General features: G+C 40.2%; 1 protein-coding gene across 1 annotated transcript; it reads right to left on the reverse strand.

The window, feature by feature from the left end:
• Positions 1 to 3998: 3998 nt before the first annotated feature.
• Positions 3999 to 6906, reverse strand: LOC309796987 (uncharacterized protein CXorf66 homolog; the record flags this gene model as incomplete). The annotated part of the gene is given in 5 exon segments (XM_082610364.1): positions 3999 to 4660; positions 4663 to 4684; positions 4688 to 4949; positions 5962 to 6118; positions 6819 to 6906. Coding segments are annotated over 5 exon segments (1191 nt in total).
• Between the last annotated feature and the right edge of the window lie 11282 nt (positions 6907 to 18188).

Below are 18188 nucleotides of genomic sequence, written 5' to 3' on the forward strand. Positions count from 1 at the left end.
GAAGCCATCTGGTCCTGGGCTTTTGTTTGATGGAAGATTTTTAATCACAGTTTCAATTTCAGTGCTTGTGATTGGTCTGTTCATATTTTCTATTTCTTCCTGCTTCAGTCTCAGCAGGTTGTGCATTTCTAAGAATTTGTCCATTTCTTCCAGATTGTCCATTTTATTGGCATAGAGTTGCTTGTAGTAATCTCTCATGATCCTTTGTATTTCTGCAGTGTCAGTTGTTACTTCTCCTTTTTCATTTCTAATTCTATTGATTTGAGTCTTGTCCCTTTTTTTCTTGATGAGTCTGGCTAATGGTTTATCAATTTTGTTTATCTTCTCAAAGAACCAGCTTTTAGTTTTATTGATCTTTGCTATTGTTTCCTTCATTTTTTTTTTCATTTATTTCTGATCTGATCTTTATGTTTTCTTTCCTTCTGCTAACTTTGGGGTTTTTTTGTTCTTTCTCTGATTAGCACTTTTATTTTAAGTGATGGGTTCTTCGAAAGAGCTGTACTGAATAAGGAGCAAAATATAATTAATTTCAGTTCCATAGCCAGGAAGAAGGAATGAGTTTTGGAGGTGAGTGTCAGGAATGTGGATTGAAGGGAAAGAGAGTGGAGATAGTCTGAGAGGGAAGGGCCACGCTTGAAACTGGCTTCACAGCGCTCCCTGGAGAAGGGAAATGTAAGGAAGCCACGGACTGACTGAGATATGGCCCTGACTCTTGCTGAACTGGGAAGTAAACAGAGAGCAAGACAGAAGGAAGGAGAAAGGTACCATGAGAGATAATACATGCTGGAAGAAGGCTAGGAAATAGAAATTCGGAGCCCTCTTACTTAAATGAGGACATTTCCAAAAAGTGCCAAAGACTATCCTTTGGAGTGATAGGACTTAATTATTTTAATTATTAGCCTGCACAAACTTTCACTGGTTATTTTTTTTTTTTTTTGCTAACATTCTTCTCTGACTCGTGGTATATTTGTGTGTGTGTGTGTGTGGTACGCGGGCCTCTCACTGTTGTGACCTCTCCTGTTGCGTAGCACAGGATTCAGATGCACAGGCCCAGGGGCCATGGCTCACGAGCCTAGCCTCTCCGCGGCATGTGGGATCCTCCTGGACCAGGGCACGAGCCCGTGTCCCCTGCATTGGCAGGTGGACTCTCAACCACTGTGCCACCAGGGAAGCCCCCATGATACATATTTTTATTACGTATTTTATACAGGTTTTATGTGTGAAAGCCCCACTAATGCACCTAGAATGTTGCACATTGAATGAGCTTCAAATATTCTGTAGACTCCTACTCTATAATTAAGTGTGGTTTAAAAAGGAACATACATACTCATGCTGATAACTTGTTCTTAAGATGTCATTATCATTGGTTGTCACTGGCAGTTAGTCATTTTTATTAGATATTAATATTCACAGCCTTTAAAGTATTATAAGTCTCTAGCTTAAAAATGGGAAAGAGAAGAGAGCTTAGATTATTTGGCTTTGCCTCCCAAGACAGGGGTTGAATGTAAGCTGAAAACCGTACAATTTCAACTTTTGCTATTTTCCATGCTACTGATAGCTCAGATTAACTCCAAAATCATCTTACAATATGAAGCCAGATTAGCCAATGAAATTGTAATTTTGATTTTAAAATACTTAGATACCGTCAAACACTGATCAACATCATCTGAACCAAGCAACCATAAAAAAAAATGAGACGAATGGGGAAATTTGAATACTGACTGGATAATTTATATTAAGGAATTATTATTAATTTTTACATGAGATAATAGTATTGTGTTTATGTATTTTTTAAAATTTATTATCTTTTAGAGATATAAATGGGAGGGAAATGGATAGGAGTGAAACAGAATTACCCATGTAATGATAACTGTTGAATCTGAGCAATGCTTATATGGGTGTTCATTATACTTCTTGTTCTACTTTTTTGTTTGAACTGTTTTTCGTACCAAACTGTAAAAATCTGATCAGAACTTTTGCTTCTATTTGTGAATTTAAAAAGCCCAGCCTAACCCAGAACAATTCCAACTCTTTACAGTTTATCCTTTCAAAAAGGGTAATACCAGTAGGAAATCAAGTCTGTAGCTCTCACAATGCTTTTTAAATGCATATACCATCTCTTAAAACCTTTATACCTAAGCAGCTACTTTGTGCCATCTGTGAATTTTATGATGACCTTATGGGTACAGATCCCACCAGGGGACCACCAATAGAGGCAGAGGCTATGGGGAAGTCAGATCTGAATGAACATAAGACATCTTTATATGCTCCTGGTAGGTTAGGAAAATGGCCCAGATTGATTAAAGGTCAAGTAGGGATTTTGGTCACACCAATGGATTGGGTGATCTGTGGATAAACAGGCACCCTAGAAACTGGTAGTGAGAAGGCAGTACAGCATAATGAAAATGTGAACATAAGCCAATCATAGATTCATATCTTGATTCAACCAATTAATAGATGTGATCTTACTAAACGTTACAGAGTCTCGGTTAACTCATATAATTCCCCATATAATAGGGGGCTGTTGGGGATTAAATAAAACATGTGAAATATGAGGAAAGTGTTAACACAGCAGGTCTGGATGTTTGGTCCTTGTATGTCAAGGGGACCGGGAACCATGATTTGACCATTGGCCAACTCTGTGGGAATGTTCTTACGTTAATGGTTGATGATCATGTTTTGTACACCTGATTGCTTTGCACAAACATCAACATTGACGATGTGCATCTGGTTTCATTGTTGGGATCCTGAGTTTCACTTGCCATGACTGGTCATGTAGCATGATATACCTATGGGACCAGCTCTCAATAAAAGCCTCAGATGCAGAGGCTTCCCTGGGCAGAGACATTTTGCATATGTCCCTCTAGTTTGTTGATAGAGAGATAGCATGTCCTAGGTGGCCCCAGATGGGTTAGTACTCAAAAGCGTGTGTCCAACCTCTCTAGGTTCCTCCTGATAGAGGTCTTTTTCCTGTTGCTCTTGGTCTGTATATTTTTGCTCTAATAAACTTTAGCCATGGGTATAACCTGCTTTTGAGTCTTGTGAGTTCTTTTAGTAAATCAGAAAAATTGAGGGGAGGGTGGCCTTCAGACTCACAAGACATAAAGAGACCAGTACAATGGCTGGCAAATAGTACACATTCAATATATGCTAGCTATGGCATTTAACTTATCCTGCTATATGTTACAGGGAAGTAACCTCACTGTACTAGAATATAGGCTGGGACTCCAGGACTTTGTCTGCTTTTCTCAACCATGCCCTTGGAAGAAGGAAAGGATAACCTCTCATCAGTGGGGAAGTTAGAGAATATAACTCCAAGGTTCTTCCCTGGCCTCCCACCCATGCGGATTCAGAGTGGGAAGGTACCATGTGAAGAAAATGGGTAGATATCAGACCTCCAACTGGGACATTTTGAGAATGCACAATAGGGCAAACTCTTTTTTTTTTTATCATTTTGAAGGATGACAAAAAGAATGAAAAGCCTTGTTGAGAGATATGAAGACTAGAACACTTAAGGTGTGGGTGCTGGAGGCTGGACCCTTACTTTGGTAACAGTCACAGGAGGCATGGTATTAGAAATGACCGTCAGGAGTTTTCCCAATGCAGCCAGAAGCAAGCACACAGAGCCATTTCCACCAAGCCCTGGGCACTACAGAAAGACAGTCTTAAACTGTGAGACCTGTATGTAAACATGAAAAAAATAAGGTAAGGTTAATTGGGTTGAGACTTCAATTGAGGGCTAATCCAAGGGAAAGAGGAGTCCAGGGTACCCATCTTGCAATTCATTTCTATATTTATGTGTGCGTGTTTATGGTTCCCATCCAAGTGACCAGATCTAAATAAGATACCTCAAAAGAGCTTTATGCCTCTAAAATGCAATAATAATTACAATAAAATCATTTGTTATGTCATGCATTTAACTACTATTTTTCAAGTAAATTGCCTCCAAGATGGATAGGTCTAACCTCAGTAGTGATCCCAAGTGGATTTTCCCTCTATCAGGGTCTTAAAAGATGGTGAGCATAAAACAGTTGGTGTAAGTTTGCTTCTTCATGGGTGGTTTTAATTTTTATTGAGCCCTTAATTATTTCATGGGTGGTTTTATAGATGACTTCCTTGTGTTTTATGTTGCAGATAATGGTTATCTCCTTGCCATTGTCACCATCACTGTAGTATGTCATCATATCACTGTCATTCACATTGCCACAGAGTGCATTGGGTCTGGAATCTATCTTATGAAAGGACTTGGAAAAAGGCTTCAGTTCACGTGGAAAAGGTGGGTTTTGAGTATTCTTCTTCTTCGCCTCTGAAGTATTATTGATGAAAAACTCAGAAGCAGCTCTGCAAACAAGGCATTTTTCCTTGTAGCATAGACAAGACTTGACTGGTTGAGGCCTACATAATATGTCTGCCCTACCTGCACTAACTGACCTCTTTAGAATATGATGTCTGTGGCGTTTGGTGAGTTTCTGTAAACTGGATGGCTTGGGCAAGCTTTGATTTTGTGGATAGGGTGGACAAGGAGTTTTGGTTGGCCTGACCAGATACTGTAGACTGGCTAACCAAGGTGTCCCGTTGGCCTTATCAGGATAGGATGAACTGACTTGATTGACTAGCTTATGGGCATGAGCCTGTTTACGTGCCTTTTCTAGACTGCGTTTCTATGTGACTTTTCCTGGTGGGATTATCTGAATACTTTTTTGGGACTTGATGGCTTACATGACTTTTCTTGACTCAAAGGCCTGATTAACTTTTCTGCACTGGATGGTATGGATGCCTTTCCTGGACTTGAGAGCCCAGATAGCTTGTCTATACCGGATAGCATGGATTGTTTTTCTGGACTGCACAGACTAACTGTCTTGGAGTCACTGAATGATATTTTGGATGACCTGGATGACTTGGCCATTACACCTTCTTTCTTGACCCTGAAAATATAGAAAATTTGGAGTATGACAATTTAAACCAAAAGAATACTATTGCTATCACCAGAAAACACAGGCTATTGTGTCATTTTAGACTTCTGGTCTTTTTTTGGCACAGGAAAATTGAACACAGTAAGAATTGGAGTGTGGTGAAAGCCATGACTCAGGTTACAGATATGAACATATGTTGAATGCTTTTCCTTTTTCTTAATTTTACTGTTTCAACCACAGTTCATAACCATATAGTCCACATATGGAATGACACAAAATTGTTTCAAATCTACTGTTGAGAGGGAGAGAGAGAATTTTATTTATTCCAGAAATTAAACTTTTTATAAAAACTCACAAGTTGATATGCAACTGAGGCACAAATGTCACACTTGTCATGTATAAAAAAAAACACTCTTTAGACCAAATTCATTGTTTTCCTATCATATTTACACCATCAAATTTTCTCTCCATGCATATTTATATTCACAATCTTCCTCTAAAACCAAAGGAATGGAGCACTGGTATATTTCAGTCATCAGTCCTTGCATTGGGAAATTTTTAGGGAACTAGTATATCAGGGCCAGCCTGATCCTCCTATATGAAAGCCAGGGACTGAGATCACTGAACACAGTTAATAATTTTTCATGTTATTATATCTTTAAATGGTAGATTATCCAAAATGTTTTATTGTCTTTGGAATGCAGAGACCCAGTGCCTTCTCTCTCCCCTTTTTCATTCTGTCTTATTCAGATAGTCATTCCCTCTTTTCCTAGACTCAATTTATAATGAAATTAGCAGCCTGGGGCTCAGCTGAACCCTGAATAAGGGACAGCTTTGGCTAAACTTGATAATGTACTTGAAATAATTTGAGCTGATATCATTTAAGTGAAGGTATCCACCCACAAGATGTTGGTAGCTCTTTTGAAGTCTAAAGTTAACATTAACTAACCATAACAACAACGAAAACTCCTACATGTATACACGCACACACACACACACACACACACACACATACCTTGCGTTCTTAATTCAAAGGTGTAAAACTTACATTCCTGCTTTGGGGGCATCATCGCTCATACAGTAATAATGGAGAAAGCAAAAACAGGTATAAACAAAAGCTATGATCATAACACCAATTATGATAATGAGTAGATGTCTCCTAAAATTGTCCATTTTGGTCTCCATTGATTCACGGTGCTTGGCTCCTGTCAAAGAGATTGTATCACCAGAAAATGTGTCAGGTAACCAAGTTTCCTTCCATTTTGATGGTGGTTTGTCACTGTAGGTCAAAGTCAAATCTCTTCATCAATTATTTTTTTAAACATGATAAGTGTCCCACTGTTATTTTCTTCCCTCTATCAGGTCCCCAGCCACAGTCTAGAAGCCAAATCTGGGAGGTATCTCTGGCTAATGAGTATAATTACCTGGGTTACCCCTGCATCATGGCTTGCTCGATCCATTACTTAGGTTTTTGAGTGTGTGTATGTCTTGCATGTGTGAATGCACTTGAGTGTTAATGTATATGTGAATGTGTACGGTGGGAAAGGGGATAGGACAATAAAAAGCCCTTCTTGAAACCTACTGTGTCTTAGGTATCATGCCACATTCATTCACATAGCATTTTCTCTTTTGGCTGGTGGGGGGTGTGGTGGGGGGTGGTGGATTGGGTGGGGAAGGGGAGTGAAAGGGGGCAACATGTCTGTACTCTTTATGCTTCTATGTTGCTTGGAATTTTTACACAGATGTAAAGCTCTTAGGTGTTGTCCTAGAAATTCTTGAAGACCTACTAATAGTAACATCCAAGAAACAGCAGATTTCTTAAACACAGCTAGCTTGCTTAATTAAGTGCTTGAATGCATAATATAATAGATCATAATTTCTAAGTTTTAAGGTTAAGCATATAACCTGTAGTAGACGGTTCATCACTTTGGTTTGTATTTAAACAAGTATTTGTCCGAATGGGTAAAAGTAGGACATAAATAAAAAGATACATGTCCAAGGCCTTGTTCAAATGTTTCTTCTACCAAGGAAACTACTGGATTTGATATGGTTCGGCTTGTTCTAGGGGTTTATGACATTATCATTCTGTGTCATATTCTGACAGCATAATCTCACCATGGGGAGGCATGAGCTTCTGTTTACAAATATTATCAAATGACTTTTAATCATTTATTTCTCCTTTACATCAAATATTCTATCAAATTTGAATCAAGAAGACTGGGACATTATTAAGCACAGAGGGAAGTATTTAGAGAAGGTAGAGAAGCTGGGATAGCTCTAGATATTGAAGAACTATTTTTCCTTATTAAATGTTAAGGAGGCACCTTGCAGCCTTTTAGTAGTAATCTTCTGTGTTATAGAGGTTAAATCATCTTGGGGTATAAGTTTTTAGTATTTTTTTCTTAGTAAAATTAAGATTTTGAGTAGTCCCTCAACCTTTTTATTGAGCTGCTATTAACCATCAGGCTGAAGCTCAGTCCAGTCATTCATTTATTCAACAAACATAGAGTATTCCTATATGCCAGACACCACACTTAATGCTGCAGATCCTAAAATAAGCAAGATAAAAATCCTTGCACTCCTGGAATTTATATTCAAGTAATTACAAGATAGTGTGAAGTGGGCTGTATTAAGACTAAGCACAGTGTTTGGGGAGAGAAAGATCATTTTAACAATGATTGGAGAGAATGGATTAGAGGGGAGCTCCATCTGTTTGTGGGGAGACCACTTACAGAGAAGAGAAAACATGGTTACCGAAATTGAGGTATTGAGGATGAGATAAATGGGTGAATTTTTAGAAATAATAAAGCAGTTGAATAGACATGATTTGGTTCTTGATTGATTGTTAGAGTGAAGGAAAGGGAAGAGTCGAGGACAGATCAGAAGTCTGGCTTGGACAACTGAGTAGCTCTTGGTCCTGTTCATTGAGGCAGAGGACACAGGAGAAGCTGCAGCTTTGAGGAGAATGGGAGTAGTAGAAGTTGATGAGTTCAGTCTGGGTCATGTTGAACTTAAGGTTCTCATGAGATATTCAAGTACACATATCCAGAAACCAGTTAGAGTTCAGAAGATGATTTAGGCTGGAAGTCATCAGCATCTAGAACAGGGCTTCTTTATGCTTTTTGTGCCATTGGCAGTCTGGGGAAGCCTGTGGAGCCCATCTCAGAATGATATTTTTAAATGTACAAAATGAAATATATAGGGTTACAAAGGAAATGGATTATACTGAAATAGAGTTATCAAATACAAAAATTGTGATGTAGTAATATATGTAATTATTGACTCATTAAATAAAGAGATCTGGCAGTGGATCTAATAACTACTATACACTGAAATGATAAGCATAAACAATATTTTGCGGTATCTGCAACAACTGTAATATATGAAAATAGATATGATTTCTAATACTGACAAAGTCACAGGCACAGGTTATATACTACTGTTGTTTGTTGCTTACATTCATAATTGGGAGAAATACTAAATTTTCATTAGAGATTGATGAAAACAAAAATGTTTTTTATCCATTCAAGTTTACAAATTGCCTGAATTCAATTCCTGTATCTAAGTCAGAAACCCAATCTAGAAGCTAACTGAAACCCATAGAAATGGATGTGGTCAACCCAAGGAGAGAAGGTAGAGCGGGCAAAGTGCCCAGGACCAAACTCAGAGGAATCCCAACATTTAGAAATTTAGTAAAGGAGCCTGATCTAGCAAAGAAAATCCAGAAGTGCCAGAGAGGTAGGGAGGAAAACCAGGAAATTGTGAGGTCCTAGAAACCATGGTCTGTGCAGCCAGGTTGAGTTTTTCAAGGCACTGGGAGTAGTGACAATGACAAATACTGCTAAATATCTGAGACAGATAAGGACTGAAGAGAAGTTAAAATGGATTTAATAACAGAAAGGTCACTAGTGATTTAGGCAAGAGCACTGTTTCAGTGGAAAGGTGGAGACGGAGGCCAGATTTCAGTGGGTTGAAGAGTAACTGAAGCTGAGGAAGTGGAGTCAGCTAGTGTAGATAATTCTTTCAAGTGTGACTGCAAAGGGGAGAAATAGGGTGCTTTCTAGAGGGGGATGGTGGACCTGGGGAGGACATTTTGTGAGAAGGAAAAGAACTCAATTAAAAGCTGATGGGAAAGAACTAGTATGGGGGAAGATATTGAAACCACAGAAAAGAGTGAGGATAAATGATAGAGCCAGGCTCTTTGGGAGCAATAAAGAATGCCATAGTTACCCTCCCATTGGGTACAAGTGCAGATCAAAAAGTCGGAATTGGATACAGAGCCATGCAGGATGGGCATGGGGATGGGAATAAAAGGCTTAGGGGGAGGGATTTGAAGAATATCTATCTGAATGCTTCTCTTTTCCTAGTGAATGAAGAGGGGAAGTCATCCTTTGTCGAGGGTTAGAGGTTTGAGGACAGTGGGGAAGGTTTTGGAATAGATACTGTGGAGAATGGAAAGACTGAAGAAACTATCTGATGTGATGTGATTGGGCATTTTGCCCTTTTTCTGGCTTAAGAGAAAAATGTTTCCCTTTAATGATAAAGCTGTTTCTATGGCAGTCAATGTGTTTATTAAGTTAAGAAATTAATCATCATGATGCATACTACTTGGGAAGTAAATGTTAATCAGGGATGCTACATAACAGCATTCAGTTTTTGGAAGAATTTTCCCTAACAGTCATATTAAGTGGCTCTATAATTAATGGACCAGTACATACTGTTCAAGCAGCTGACTCATCTCAGAGCTCTGAAGCCTAGGCCCCTAAAGCAAGGGAACGACGAAACCTTTGCTTAGTAGATGCTCCGGTCTCCCTTTGTTCAGCCTGTCCTCTGCCTGCCCTAGTTTCAGCATCACATATGAACAAGGGCAGCCTATTTGCAGGAAATTTCCCTGGAGAGACCTGCGTGGTTACGGGGTTCTGTGGCCATGGCGAAAACACAGTGCATTTCCCCAAATGGACTGGCTCTTTCAGTTTTGTGTTGCATCACCAGTAAGTCATTCTGAAATATTTATTGAGGGCTTCTTATGTGCCACTGGGGTTTCAGTGGGAGAGACTAATGGGGTGGGGGAAAGACATTAAACGAAAATAAGCAGTGATAGATATTATAAAGGTGCTAGGAGAGCCACAAATAACAGGTTTGATTTCATCAGGAGGGTCAGAGGAAGTTTTCCTGAGGAAGCAATACTGGGGCTGAGTTCTGAAAGATGAATGGCAGTGAATTATGAGAAGAAGAAAGAGAAGAATGTCCTGGGTGGAGGAGACACATGTGCAAACGCCCTGTGGTGAAAGGGAGAGCAGCAAGTTAGAGATAGCAAAAAAGGTAAGATTTGAGACTAAAGAAGTTTGGGCCTTGTAGGTCAAACTAAGTGCATAAAGTTGGACTTTATTCTACGAATAATCTGGTACCACTGAAGACTTTCTGGCTAGAGAATAACCTGGTAAGATCTGCATTTTAGAAAAACCACTCTGGTTGTTGTATGGGGAATAGATGGGCGGGGCATGAGTGGAAGAAAGTAGTTAAGACAATTAGAAGGCTGTTACATAGGTCCAGGTGATAGAGGATGGTGGCTTGAAGCAGGGTAGTAGTGATAAAGATGGAGAAAAATCGACGAATTTGAGGAATATTTTGATGGTGGGTAGGACTTGATGAAGGGTAGGCCATGGGGCATGAAGGGGAGAGAGGTAGCAAGGATGATTAATTCCTTCAACAAAAATGTGTTGGTTGTCTGTGTGACTTTCCCTTTCCCCTATGTGCTTTGCGTTAAGCACGAGCATTCAAATAGACACAGTCCCTGCCTTCAAGGAGTTTGAAGTCTAATGGGAGAGAGAGACACGTAAATAACCAATCACTAAGCTGTGTAATGTCTCGCAGGCTGTGATGTCGCAGGGTACAGTGCCACAAGAGCACACAAAAGGAGTATCTATTCAAAGTGGGGACTCCTGGAGATGACCCTTGAGCTGAGGTGGGGTTTTTAATTCATTTGTTTTTAAATGTGGGTAGGAATTCCTTGAACCCAAATAGGAAGGGAAAGAATATTGCATTGCACGGGCTTCAATATGTGTGAAGCGTGGTTGAGGGAATTTCATTTCCATGTGGCCAAAATGAAGACTCTGGGGAGGGGCTAGCTGGAAACAAAACTGGAGTGGGTAAGCGGGGTAACCCTTATAAAAGGGTTGTGTGCTAAGGGGCTTTCTTTAAGTCTGTTTCCTCATCTTTAAAATGAATAGAAAAAAGGTGAAAGGGTAAGCCTGTAAGGGTAGCAGCCTTCGAAATCATCCTTTTGGGACCATTGGAATAGAACAAAACTAAATATTCTTTGGAAAATAAAATTCACTTTTACCCTGAAACTCTAAATAATCCTGCTCTTCAAATACCTTTTAACTGTATAAGATGAGAAAATGCCATTTTAAACAATGTTATATGTCAATTGTATCTCAATAAAGCTAGGGAAAAAACTAAAAAAGCTACTTTATTGCTTTTTGAATCAAATAATCTTAATTTGGTGCTTATAAAGTAAAAGTATATCAGTCAACCCTTTAAAAAAACTAATTAATTAATTTTTGGCTATGTTGGGTCTTTGTTGCTGCGCACAGGCTTTCTCTAGTTCCGGCGAGCAGGGGCTGCTCTTCATTGCAGTGTGAGGGCTTCTCATTGCGGTGGCTTCTCTTGTTGCAGAGCATGTGCTCTAGGCGCGTGGGCTTCAGTAGTTGTGGCACGTGGCCTCAGTAGTTGTAGCTCATGGGCTCTAGAGTGCAGGCTCAGTAGTTGTGGCGCGGGTTTAGTTACTCTGCGGCACGTGGGATCTTCCTGGACCAGGGCTCGAACCCATGTTTCCTGCACCGGCAGGCAGATTCTTAACCACTGCACCACCAGGAAAGTCCCCTGTCATCCCTTTTTAAAATCAGTTTTTTCCCTAGTGATGGATAAATGATAAACAATATGTTAGAGCTGATAATTTCAGAAATAGCTTCCAAATTAATTTATCATTAACTTCATATTCACAATGGATACAAAAGCTATACTGTACTTTTTTTTTTGCTTTAACATAGATTTATATGATTTTCTTTTATTTGTAAGCTCACATGCCTAGCATGTTAGAAATTAATTTTACTCAAAAATTCTGGGGTACAATTTTGATCAAAATTGTGCATTATTATAGATGTACTTTAAAATCCCATTTGTTGCTTCAGATTTGTTGTTATTGTGTTTCTTTTTGCCAGAACTGTGCTGAGGCTCAGAGAGGCACTTGCCTCTGGCACAAAATTTAAGGGGTGCCCAAACACTCAGTAATCAAGATAAATAATATTTTCATGTAATATTTTAAAAATCAAAATGAATGCACAAAATGTCCATGATGTACAAAAAAGCAAATATAATTTTTAAATTTATTTATTATTTTTGGCTGTGTTGGGTCTTCGTTGCTGCGTGCGGGCTTTCTTTAGTTGCGGCGAGCAGGGGCTACTCTTCACTGAGGTGCGCGGGCTTCTCATTGCAGTGGCTTCTCTTGTTGCAGAGCACGGGCTCTAGAGCTCACGGGCTTCAGTAGATGCGGTGTGTGGGCTCAGTAGTTGTGGCTCGTGGGCTCTAGAGCGCAGGCTCAGTAGTTGTGGCACATGGTCTTAGTTGCTCTGCAGCATGTGGGAGCTTCCTGGACCAGGGCTCGAACCCGTGTCCCCTGCATTGGCAGGTGGATTCTTAATCACTGCACCACCAGGGAAGCCCTAAAATAGCAAATATTTTAAATAAAGACAGGATCTGACCCTACACTTGCCTCCCCCTAATCCCAACTCTGAGTCTTCAGCCTGCAGGGCCATCCTTATCCTTGTCTACTTTAAAACCCAGAAGGGCGGGGTCCAAGGACTCAGCCGGTGCTTCTAAACAGGGCTGTGTACCCAAGACTCCTAGAAATGCCTCTGGGTCTTCTGCCCAGGTCTCTGCTCCTGGGCTCCTGTTTGATGATCCTCTGTGAAGAATGCCTCTTCCTGCTTTCTCTCCCTTTACCTCTCTAGAGCTGAACCGTCGCCACTTTTCTGATTTCTCCCCTTTTATCTGATTGTCTTGCTCCAAGAGTCTAGCCAGCACCATTCCCATTGGAATTGGTAGTACCTGAGCTTGTCCTAGCTCCCACTCAGGCAAGTTTGAATTCTTGGCCCTTTTCCAGGTGAAAGGGAGGAACAACTTTTCCAGGGTTTCCACCTCATGGCTTTCTACTGCCCTCCTCTGGGCCTCAATTATCACTGCAGTTCTAGCGCAGGCCTTTGATTTGTTTTTCCCATTAGATTTTTTCTAATTAAAAAAATAATATATGTGCCTTATAAAAATTTCAAATCACACAGAGGTATTTCAGCTTTCCTTTATCCCTTCAGTTCTTCTGACCCCTTGGAAATTGCTCTAAATATTCCTTACCTACAGCCTGCCAAGATGCCTTTATCTTTAATTGCGTTTTAAAATTGCATAAGGAATATTTTAATCTACATTTATTATAAAAAATAAAAAAATATAGAAATATACAGAATAAAAAGTTACAGAGTCTTTTCCTTCATGACCCCATTCTTTTCCCATTCTAAAGGTAATGACACAAACGTTTTATGGACATCTCTCAGACCTTTTTCTACACATTTACATACATACCAAGTGCATGATGCATACACCCACATACTAAATATAAATGGGAATCATTCTGTAAGTATTGATTTTCTGGGTTTTAAAAAATTGCACAACTGCATGTATACTCATGTTCATAGCAGCATTATTGACAAGAGCTAAAAGGTGGAAACAACCCACATGCCCATCAACAGATGAACAGATAAACAAAATGTAGTATATACATACAATGGAATATTATTCACCCTTAAAAAGGAATTAAATTCTGAGACATGCTACAACATGAATGAACCTTGAAGACAGTTATGCTAAGAAATAAGCCAGTCACAAAAGGCCAAATAATGTATGATTACATTTACATGAGGTACCTAGAATAGTCAAATTCATAGAGATAGAAAGTAGAATGATGGTTACCAGGGCCTGGGCAGAAGGGAGAATGTGAAGTTACTGTTTAATAGGTACTGAGTTTCAGTTTGGGATGATAGAAAAGTTCTGGAGATGGATGGTTCTGTGATAAGTTGTGAGTGTATTTAATGCCAGTGTGAATGTATTTAATGCCACTGACTTATACACTCAAAAAGGGTTAAAATGGTAAATTTTAGGTTATGTATATTTTACCACAATAAAAAAATAGAAAAATAATCACACAACTAATACCTGAATGATTTCCTTGTAAGACAGTCAAATGTAAACATTTACAGGGCAAAGCATGACCAACCCCATTGACCACTTCCCCTCCTCCATCCCATTCTGCTCTCCTCAGGTAATGGCCTGAGTTCTGGTGTGTGTCCTTTGAGTTCCTTTTCTGTGCATTTACATACATTACAGAGCATAGTCTGGAGCCAGACTGGGTTAAAATCCTGGCTCTACCGTTTACCAACGTGGTGACCCTTGGGCAAATTAATGTTTCTGTGCTTTAGGTTCATCATCTGTAAAAGGAGAATAATAATAGAAGTTTCTGAACTCGGGTTACAGTGAGGATTACATTAGATAATGCACTTAGCACAGTACCTAGCACTTAAGTGATCAAGAAATGTTAGCTATTACTATTCGCTTACCATTACTATTGGATGTAGTATCCATCTTTAGAGAGTGAGCAAAGCAGACCAGCAGATAATACCTGTGACATTAAAAGCAGAAAGCAGGGACTGGAGGAAATTTGAGGATGGGGGCCAGAAAGGGCAGCAGAAGAGCCCAAGAAAGGAAAGTGAATGGCTGCCAATCAAATCTAGCATCTACCTATGGAACAAAAAGTAGAGGAGATACAAGGAAACATAGATAGAGGCATAGTAATAAAGGAGACTTTAATACACTACTCTCAGTACAAGACAAATCAAATGGACACAGAATTATTAAGGAGATAGATGTGAACAAAATAATCAATAGAGTCCATCTTATGGATGTACGTAGAACTTTGCACCCATTCTTTTTTCTCACGAGCATGATGAGTTGTTTTATCTGCTTGGAACAGGAAATCCATTATTTTTGAAAACCACTTCTCCCCACCTCAGCCTGGTCCTGAAAAGGGGTAGCAATCATAGAATCACTCCCCATTGGCCACAAGGGTGGGTATGTGCTCAGGCTAGACCAGTAATCGTTTTCTATCTCTGGCCATAGTGGTTGGTTTATAGTTGGCCATGTGACTCAGGACAGGCGAACCAGAGGTCTTCACCAAGTTTTTTCAAACAATTTGGGCTAAGAAGTTCCTTTACCACCACTGGATATGAATTCAAAGTTGCCTGTACCACGGCCCCTGTTGATAGGACTAAGCTAACTGGAAAGAATAAAACTGACATAAAGAGAAACATAATGACGAAAGATGGAGAGTGTTTTCCAAGGAGGGTCACAATTCCAGTTGTTCCCAGGCCATCTGCATCCCTGCCTTTTTGGGGTTTGATTATATGCATCCATATACACTTGACCCTTGAACAACATAGGCTTGAACTGAGTGGGTCTACTTACGTGTGGATTTTTTTTTCAATAAATCCCAGGATGTGGAGCTGTGGATATGGAGGGTCAACGGTAAAGTTTTCAACTGCAGGGAGAATCGAGAATCGCTGCCCCTAACCCCACGTTGTTCAAGCATCAACTGTAGTCCCTCTTTTGTTTTGCCAATTGGAATTGGGCTTATGTCATTTGCAACCCCAGGAGTTCTAGCTAATATGAATTGGTGTGGCGTGTGTGTAAACAATAGGATAATACCACAGGGGGTTCCCGAGCCATTAATTAAGATCAGTGGGTCAAAGGCAGGCCCAACATGCTTGGCCTCAGGACAGCAGCCCCTAGCCACACCTCTGTGGCACGGGACCTGCTGCTAAGGTGTGACGAGGCTGAGGTCAGCGTTGACTGGAATTTCAAATTTCCCCCTCCCAGCATTTTAAAAAATATTTATTTATTTATTTAGGCTCTTCCGGGTCTTAGTTGTGGCATGTGGGATCTTCGCTGCTGCATGCGGGCTCTTAGCTGCAGCATGTGGACTGCTAGTTGCGGCATGCATGTGGGATCTAGTTCCCTGACCAGGGGTCAAGCCTGGGCCCCCTGCATTGGGAGCAAGGATTCTTACCCACTGGACCACCAGGGGAGTCCCCTCCTCCCAGCATTTAGCCGCACACCACGTCATTGCAGACCTGAATGTTTCTGGTGAGAAGGCTCTTATCAGCTTTCCCTCTTTATGCCCCTGTGTTTACCCGCAAGACTTCTCCGCCAGTGCGAATGCATTTGTATTCTCACCTGCACACACTCACTACGTGTCCACATGTGTGCCCTCAAAAGCCTTCACAAACACCTACGTAAATATGCATGAGACCTCAGGTGAGAACTCGGAGGAGGAAGCATCTGTAGGACTAGAAATTATGTCTTGTTGGTTTTGAAATCTCATATGCCTGTTCATTGCTCTAGTTACTGCTACATAAAGGCAAGAAGCCGTTTTGATCTCAACTGCCTGTCGGGTCTCACTTTATTTGGTGACCGACATTAATGAACTGGTAATTCATTACTTTCTATGTCTTGAGCATCCTCCAAAGGAGATCTTGACAGATCAGTATCCATTTCACTGTTCTTTGCCTGTTCTGCCATCCTGTGGGCAAGGAACACAAATGCTTTGGAGATTAAAGACCCAAGTTTCATTTGAAAAGACCATTAATGATCAGAGATATTTTTCCCTCCAGGGGTGAGGGAGAAGTGGGAAGGACACCTGGAGAAAATATGAGTTCCAAATCAAGGAAGACTGACTCCTTTCACTAAATCTTTACAACCAGTTCAGGCTGGAGGATTTGCTCCTCTGAATGCAGTGTTCCTCAGAGGAGCTGGCACTTATTAGCACTACCAGGTACCAGGCAAGGAATTCCTACAGCGATCCTTCTGGTGGCCAGCTTGGTAGGCATTATCATTGCATTATCTTCATCTTACAGATGAGCCTGCTGAGGCTCAGAACGGCTAAGTAGCGTGCCCAAGTTCCCAAAGCCAGTTCGTGGGAGAGCCAGGATGTTTTGAAAATAAACTGGGAATATAAACAGGAAATATAAAAAGTTTCATTAGGAAATTACATACAAAGGAATCTAGGTTATATATATACATACACACACACATATATATATGTATACATATATATATATAAATCATGAAGTAAAATAATAACATGAATACTCATGAACCCATTAACTTAAGAACACCTTCAGTGCCATTGAGTTTCCCAGTGTGTCCCTATACTCCTGCCTTGCTGCCCTTAGATCCTGACTTTTTTTATTCCTTTGATTTTCATTAGTGTTTTATCCCAGAAGTATGTGTCCTTAGTTTTGCTTAAATTTTTTTAAAATTTATTTGGTTGCACTGGGTCTTAGTTGCGACAGGCGTGCTCCTTAGTTGCAGCACATGTTCTCCTTAGTTGCGGCCGGCAAGCTCCTTAGTTGTGGCATGCGAACTCTTAGTTACTGCATGCATGTGGGATCTAGTTCCCTGACCAGGGATCGAACCTGGGCCCCTGTATTGGGAGCGTGGTGTCTTAACCATTGTGCCACCAGGGAAGTCCAGTTTTGCTTAATTTTTAAGTATATAAAAATGGAAAGATATTTTACATTTTTCTGTGACTTATTCACTCAGAATTGCTTGTGACTTCCATTCATGTTGATGTGCGTACTTACAGTTCTTTTTTTTCCCTGATGTATAGGACTCTATTATATGAATATACCAGAATGTTGTCATCCCTTCTCCTGTTACTGGACACTTCACTTGTTTTTGGCTTTCCACTATTATATCAAATGCTGCTATAAATGTCCATGTACCTGCCTCTTGGTACATGTGTATAAGAGTTTCTTTAGGGAGTATACCTGGAAGAGAGTGGCTGCATTACAGGGAATGCAAATGTTCAACTTTTACATGATAATCTAGTATTCTTCCCCAAAGTGGTTGTATCAACTTATAGTCCCACCAGAGTGTGTGGGGGTTTCCATTGGTTCAAATTCTTGCTATCATTTGAATTTTACAGAACTTTCAATTTTGGCCAAATTAGTGAGTGCAAAATGGTATGTCACTGTGATTGCTAGGAGTTTGTCAAATTTGTTTTCAAATTCAGTGGCATTAAGCTGAGTCACTGGATGGGGCAAGGGGTTAGCATTCCAGACAAAGGGAATCACTGGGGAAAGTGTCTGTCCATTTGGGCTGCTATAACTA

Source organism: Mesoplodon mirus (assembly GCF_964341445.2).
Source record: "Mesoplodon mirus genome assembly, chromosome: X".
NCBI classification, from domain to species: Eukaryota; Metazoa; Chordata; class Mammalia; order Artiodactyla; family Ziphiidae; genus Mesoplodon; species Mesoplodon mirus.